Genomic DNA, 7,976 nt, shown 5'->3' on the forward strand with positions numbered 1-7,976 from the left:
ATGGATGGATGGATGGATGGATGGATGGATGGATGGATGGATGGATGGATGGGTGGATGCATAGAGAGATGAATGGATGGATGGATGGATGAATGAATGGATGGATGGATGGATGGTTGGATAGATGGATGGATGAATGGATGGATGGTTGGATGGGGGATGAATTCATATATAACCTCACCAGTAATTGCATTAAAGCATAACTTGTCCGAAGGCGGTGTAATCTCCCCATGTAGAGATAAGTGCAGGTCAGTTGATTTCAGTATACGTGTCTGTCCGCAGGGCAAAATCACATATCCGCAGACGATACTAAAAATACGACGACAAAGAAAAAATATAATTATGTTGACACATTCGTTTGCATTCGTTATGTTTTTTGTAACGTGTATCGGTAACGCTTGGGATCAATACAGTTACGATGTCATCGATATTATGATTTCCATAACTTATCAAAATGACGTGGCCAAGCATTTCAGTCACTATAATAATTATATTGTATCATTTCTTTATTATGTAGTTTAACCTTTTCCACAACGTAGTTACAGATCGGTCTGTTACTGAGTGTAGCGTATACGTACTGAGAGAGAAACGAAGGAATACTTGTTGCCGAAAACGAGAAAAAAGTTCCATCCTATTGAACGAAAATAATAGAAATATCAATGTTAGCATCTTTCCTTCATAATTATTTTTTATTTGGTAGCAAAGACACTTGTGATAAATTTTTTTTCTTCACATTTGTACATTTTTACATTTAGGAGAATGACCGGTAGAAAATAAGCAATGTTTTTTCAATGATACTACAGTATATAGGCCTACTCGTGGTTAAGCCTGTGAGTTTCGAAGATCACATTGTTAAACATTTTTAAATGAATCTAATACCATGATTTGATTATTATGTATCGTCGTTATTATAACAGCTGGTGCTCTCAGCAGATGCAGGTTGGCACTGGCCGTTAATTCTCGTCAGCTAAACGAATAATAATCTAAATTATCTAACCTCCAGATATCCACAGTGTGACATGTATCTGTAGTAGGTTGTCCAGTCGCAAATGCCCCAGGAGTGTCGCCTGACGCCTCTTAGCAGCAATGTCCGCTCTGGTTCTCTTGCGACAGTCAGTTTACCAAACAGCTGACCACAGACCTCATACCTCTGATGTTCCTCACTGCAAATAGTACATCTGCATTTATATTACACACGTGTTGAAATTACTTCGAATTTTTGTTATGGCACACATGAGTAAGAGGCTATGATTTAAAGTGATTGTGTTCTCGTTCAATATAGAAAACAATCATGATTTCTCCTAACTTCATAACTGCAAAGTTCTCAGTCTGCATTTTTTATTTTGCAAATGAGAGTCCTTTGAGCGCACCTGGATTGGCGTAAACGATTGAAGAAAGAGGCATTCCACTTTTCTCTGGCAATAGCATCGGAAACCACGGATGGATCGTTGTCGTAATTCAAGGAAACCCGTTCCGTTAGAGCCGTCCACCTACCGACCAACGTCATAATTATGCATGAACGTAATGATTAAGAGCTTTGTATGCTATGAGTGATGTTCGCTATTTAAATTTTTCCATTAACACATTTCCAGACAAAACTGGCTTGTTTGCATTCAAAATGGTTGGGAATACATTTTCAAAAAGACACGTTCCATTACGTACATTGTTTAAAAGATCTATAAAGAATTATTTTACTCCGAGGACAGCTTATTCGTGATCGGAATATATGGTTACCATGTGTAGACAAATGTCAGCAATAAAATCCTGGGGAAATCTGCCAAAGGTTGCACGTGGCTCGCAATTGTGTTATGACCACGATCCTGTGACTCTTTGATCACATACACGTTGGCTTATCAGATCGATTGACAAATGTATAATGGGCTGACGTGTTTATTATATATAGATATGTCTATAGTTAAGGTTTAATACTACGTATGACCATTGCATATAAAAGCGTGTTATAATTTTACAGCAAGTACGGTGATGAATAGGAATTTTGTCAGGCTAGTACTTGATTGCTCACTTCGCATACATGTGTAAATATTAGACGTGTATGAATTTTTTTGCTCGTACACTAGGCCAGCAGAGCCTGCTTTGTGATGGGAGTCGTTGCACTTATTGGCATATATTCAATTTATCGATACAGTACTTACACGAAAGCAAACTCTACATGGACTAGTTTTCCTTCATCGTCCGCGTCCCACTCGTTTCTCTGTCCCTGTCTACAAAATTTCCAGTTTGTACACATGTGTTCCGACCTTCACAGTAACACTAACCCGTCTGCCTTGTCTCGTTCCCTCATGGGGAATTCCTCTATAACTCCTTCCATTCACATATCGTACTCTCGCAAAGTCTCCAGACGGTGACTCACCCAATCAAAATTGTATTCAATCAAGAGCGTATAAAGAAGGAGAGCGTACAACGGTGAAATGGTGAAACCATGTTGCAGTATTAGTCGAATAAAAAAACTTTGCCCGTGTTATTTTGACGATTCTTTTCGGTTCTTCGGTTTTCGGCGAAAATACCAGATTTTCACCGCTCATTATCTCAGCGTAGGGGCATCGTAGGGACATGCGGTTTGTTTTATATTAACAAGTAGGACATCTGATCAATAATAATGCAAAGAATCGTCAAAATAAAACGGGAAAGTTTATTAATTTGACTAATACTGCAACATGGTTTCAGCATTTCACCGTTGTACACTCTCCTTCTTTATACGCTCTTGATTCAATGCATTTCAATCAGGCTGATTTCAATGCATTTCATGCGCAGCATTCTGGCATCTGCAGAAAGCTCGACATGGTTTTAACGAAACTCGTGTTCGTGGGTCGCTGTCGCCTACTAGTGCTAGTATATGTGTTGTTTTCCACGGCTCGACCAATCTATGGGAAATACGCCCAACCAGGTGAGCAACCGATCAGTATATAATGCTACCGAGTTCCACTAAATCATTGTCAATATTTAATGATATTACCAATCGTGGGGTTATACAAGGTTCCATAGAGTACCGAAGTGAATGACGTCACGGTGGCAGTGACAACGAACCTACTGTTCTAGCACATCATATGCTCTGGTCAACATAACTGCGCTGTGTGTTTTTGTACCCGATTTGTAACCATCATTCTAAGAAGTCATTTATTGGCAGTTTTTTATAGATTTCCAAAGGATGGAAAGTGAAAAGCAGCGGAAAAAAAAAACAATTTTTTTTTTTAAATCATTAAAATATTTGTTAAGATCGACTCTGCTACGCTATGCTTTTACGCTGGATCCTGCAGCGCACACACTCGTGTTGTTACGTAGCGCACAACATTTTCACGGCAGTTAATGGTTATTGGGAGAGTCCAAGTGGCTTGTGTAGAACAGAGCCCGTAGCGTTGTCTTGCAACGTGACAGTCACACTTCGGTACTCTATTGAATAAACTACGAGCAAACGAACGATTCGGAAACTCCGCGGTTGTAAATATATTCGTGAATAATATTCGTAAATATATATTCGCACGTGCTTATATTAAATATAATCACGTATTCACGCAGGTTCATGGTACTTGAGCAAACGGCGCGAGTCGGCGTAGCGTCTACTGTGTGATTTAAGAGATGGAGGCAGCCAAGAGCACGATGGAGCAACAACCACGACTAGATCGCACCCGCATGCGCCACCGAATGTCTCGTGTGCGCAACCAGGAATGATGTGCAACTCTATATGATAAGCTAAATGTGCGAGAATACTTAATATCCATCTGCTCCTACTTTTTTTTTCTGCCATCGCTCTCTCTCTCTCTCTCTCTCGGTCTTCGCTCTCGGCTCTCCGTGTCTCTCTTCTCTTCTCTCGTGCTGCTCTCGTCATCTCTCTCTCGATGTTCCCCTCGTCTCTCTTTCGTTCTGTCTCTCCTCTCTAGGTGCTCTCTCTGCTCTGCTTCTCTCCTCGTTCTCTCTCTCTCTCTCTCTCTATTCTCTCTCTCCTCTCTCTCTTCTCCTCCTCTCTCTATATATATATAATATTATATGTATATATACTATATGCGTGTATGGTGTGTGTATGTGTGCGTGCGTGCGTGCGTGCGTGCGTGGCGTGTGTGTGTAGAGAGAAGAAGAGAGAAGAGAGAGAAAGAGAGGAGGGGAAAAGAGAGAGAGAGAGCGGAGAGTAAAGAGTAAGCGCAAGCCATATCAAAGCATGCGTAAGGGAGTACGGTAACGGCCCCGCCCGGACCGGGGTACGGGGAGAGGGCCGACGGTGGCACATCTGAACAGTTGCCGAGATGGGGTTTACCGTGGGTGCGAACCGGAGCGCGGCGCGCGCGGTAGCTGTTATCGACGGTGTGGAAGTCGCGGATGTGGTCACACCTGGGCCCCGCGTGGGTACACACACGACACTACACGGTTACTCACACCCAGGACACACAGCAGCGTGTCGCACAGACACCACACGTGGCACACAGCAGGGCACACAAGGAACAGCACGCACACGAAAAGTCGCAACGACAGCGCCGCAGCGAGTTCAGTGTTCGAGTGCGTGAGTTTGTGAATATTCGTACACCTATTAATTGAGGTTCGTTTCGGCTGAGCGCGTGTTCGTAACTTACGGCACTCCGCATATAGTGCTACCTGCATCATTACCTCATTTCCGAGTTATGCATTAGCCCTGTAATATTTTGGTCGAATGCATTTATCTGTATTATCTGTATTTATGTCGTACTTATTATTTTTTGTTTGGGGATCTGCTCTTGATGAGCTTACTGGTGTTGTTTTAGGCGTTTGATTGCGTGTCTATCAATGGATTGGACCCACGAGCGGCAACAGTGATTGCGTGGCGCGAAATCAACCTCGTAGCTTCGTGACAGAACGCGTGAGGTACGTCATACATCCCCACCGACCGGACGTTTCTCTCTGCTCTCTAAATATTATATATAAGTTAGTCTAATATTATTTGAGTTCGTATGTATGTATGTAATCCTAGTTGTTGATATGTATGGTTTGTATGTATTGTATGTATGTATGTATGTATCGTATGATTATGTATGTACGTGATGTATGCGCTATGTACTGTATGTATGGGGTATGGTATGCTATGTATGGTATGTACCTTTCCTATAGCGGGCCAAAACCGGCCGCAAGCGATTGGATGCAAATTTTCAGCAGGGCCATACTCTTCTACCGGGGAGTGTTACCTAGATGAAAAAAACCTGTCAAACGCGTCGAAAACTCACCGAAAAATGCCACGGTGAAAAACGCCGTTAATTCGTCATCTTCCGTCCACAAATTCAGTCACGTCACTCGCACAGTGCCTGGGCCACAGACAGAAAAACCTATGACTATTTTTTGCCTCGACACGTCATGATCTCATCAGCTGCTTGATATTGGTAAACCGAAACCGGAAATGCAATACGTAAACAGAGCAATAACCAGCGACCAGTTCAGAGGTACAATACTTTTAGTTGCAGATGCTCATCGATCTCCAGAATGGCATTGTAGCCGATTCCAGAAGCTATGCATTTTGCTGATTCAATACAAAAATTTCTTAATTTGCATGTGGCGATGGTTGCGCGCCAAAGCCATTCACCTTATGACATATCCGTGGACCACACGACACGGACCACCTCGGCTGGCCTGCTCTCGGTGAGGTGGTATACTCTAATGGAAATTTTTTATTCGTGGTAAAGATCTCAAAAGCATGTATAGGGCTGCGCAGTGGGAGCTCAAGAGTTCGAATACGGCCAGGATTCTCTACATATTTTTCCAACCAGGAGAACTAACACGGAAAAAACATTGCTTATTCCAGAGCTTTGAAATGGAAAAGTGCAACCGTCCTTCGTCACATGCTGTTATAACTATAAGTATACTTTTTGTTTATTTACACGGCATATTACTATTATTGTCCGGATCAGGGGTTGCTAATTTGGGTTGTGCTGTCATATAAATGTCATATGTAAAGTTTTTCCCCATCGCTTATTATCTTATTAGACTGATTTCTAAATCATTGATATGGTGTGCAATGTTATTGTCGATTTTTTTACGCGCAATGTCCTATTGTGTCCCATTATTAGTAGTATGAATTAGTAGCACGATTTTTACCCACGTGCGGCAGGCGGGTTACCAGCGCAGCTAGTAATCTAATATAGATATTTGAGACGCTTCGTATGTATGGTATGGTTGTATTATGTATGTATGCTATGTATGTGTATCGTCTCGTATGTTATGTATCGTATTTGCTATGTTATGTATGTATATGGTATGTATCTTTCCTATACGGCGGACGGCCAAACCCGTCCAAGCGTCTGGATGGCAATTTTCACGAGGGCCATTCTTATACCGCCGGAGGAAGTGTTTTCCTAGAGTGGAAAAAACCTGATCGAACAACCCGTCAAACTCAACCGGAAAAATTCCGTGAAAACCCCCTCAATTCGGTGATATTCACACGCACAATGTCAGCATCACTGTAGCAGTGCTGCCAGCAGCCAGAGAAAAATGCGAATTCCCTCACGCTCATCCGCCGGTCTGCTGGTATTGGTGACACACCGTAAACCAAGACTAAAACACACCACAACTCAAGCATACCAAGTTTCACAGAACAGCAGCCGGGTAGCAGTTCAGAGGTACTACTCACGTCAGAGGGACTCAGAGGTTTCAGATTTCAGATGCTAGCGGATCGTTCACATCCATTGTACCGGATTCGAAAGGCTATGGGCAGTTTCTGATTGACAGTTAGGAAAGTTTTCATTTACAATTGCATGGTGTGCGTGGTCTTATCATATACTATGAGGCAGGCTAATGACATGACGAAAAGTTTCTGCCATTATTTAGCGTCCTGATACTATAACAGAAACCGGAAACCGATACTAAACAGAGCAAAGCGGAGGAACCTGTGTCAGAGGTTACGACTTCGCGAGCATTGTTACAAGAGGCTTTGAAATGAGAATGCATACACCCATTCGTGAGCATGCTGGTTAGAATACACCTATTTCTAGCATTTACACCAGATAATTACTATTTATGGTTGACAGGGGTTTCTAAGTTGGGTTCTGCTGTCGATATAAATGTCAGTACGTTACCATGTTTTTCCCTGCTATTCATGCTTATTAGACTGATTTGGTAAATATTGATGATTGTGTGCGGAATGTGTATATTGTCGATTTTTAACCGCAATGTTTCGCTACTTGTGTCCAATTATTAGTAGTATGAAGTGTAGTAGCGTACGATTTTACCAGAACACCCAGGGACACAGCGGCAGGGGTAACCGCAGCTAGGTAAGCTTATAACCTTGAATGTTGGAAGCTATATATAACTAACCAGGAAACATACCGGCCACGGGCTCGTTTTTTTCCTGATTAGAGTAAAACAGGTTCTTCGGTTTCTTAGAAAACCCCTCGATTGAAGTTTGAAAGTTTCAGTTTCCTTTTAAATATATGCTACAAGGGTGTGGGTTGAATGTTGAGCTAGAAGATGGCCGTTACGGTTGACTCTGCTTCCACTTTCCCGGGTGTATCTGATAGCAACTGTGTTATAACACACGATGGACAAACATTCACTGCGGGAGGATTGAAGTTCGAGGTTGTTTTAGAACCTGTACCCCGCTTGGCCAGGTGTGGCTCACGATTCAACGTCGCTCGAGGTATTATGATCAATGATTCATATGAAATGAAGTATTTATTGTAAAATGGTGTCATCAGCGCAGTGCGTGGCAATATTTGTGTGCATATGCGGTGGTGCGGCGCGTCCGAGTGTGTTCGTGTGAACGCGCTGCTGCGTCCTATCTGCACTTCCTGACGCGCAGTGCGTTGGCGTCGCGTGCGTGTGCGTGTGCGGTGTGTGTGTGTGGGTGGTGGGTTATTTGTGTGTGCGTGCGTGCGTGTGTGTGTGTGTGCGTGTGTGCGTTGCGTGCGTGTGCGTGTGTGCGTGCGTGTTGTGTGTGTGTGTGTGGTGTGTCGTGTGTATGTGTGTGTGTGTGTGGTGGTGTGACTCGCTGCGCTCATGAAATCAAC

The 7,976-nt window shown here is 42.9% G+C and overlaps 2 protein-coding genes across 2 annotated transcripts in view; both read right to left on the bottom strand.

The window, feature by feature from the left end:
• Window positions 1-232, bottom strand: part of LOC106815678 — a 1,698-nt gene extending 1,466 nt beyond the window's left edge. Inside the window, exon 1 of the mRNA XM_014820179.1 lies at window positions 205-232. Coding sequence (XP_014675665.1) covers window positions 205-232 — 28 coding nt within the window. The remainder of the gene's footprint in view (window positions 1-204) is intronic.
• Window positions 186-3,081, bottom strand: LOC106815679. Its single transcript, XM_014820180.1, has 4 exons — window positions 3,050-3,081; window positions 1,371-1,490; window positions 998-1,163; window positions 186-309 (listed from the first exon to the last, which is right to left on the bottom strand). Exons 1-4 carry the CDS (start codon window positions 3,079-3,081, stop codon window positions 250-252), a joined length of 378 nt encoding a protein of 125 aa, XP_014675666.1. The 3' UTR covers window positions 186-249.
• Window positions 3,082-7,976: the final 4,895 nt, after the last annotated feature.

This window comes from Priapulus caudatus, unplaced genomic scaffold (assembly GCF_000485595.1).
Source record: "Priapulus caudatus unplaced genomic scaffold, Priapulus_caudatus-5.0.1 Scaffold1174, whole genome shotgun sequence".
NCBI lineage: Eukaryota > Metazoa > Priapulida > Priapulimorpha > Priapulimorphida > Priapulidae > Priapulus > Priapulus caudatus.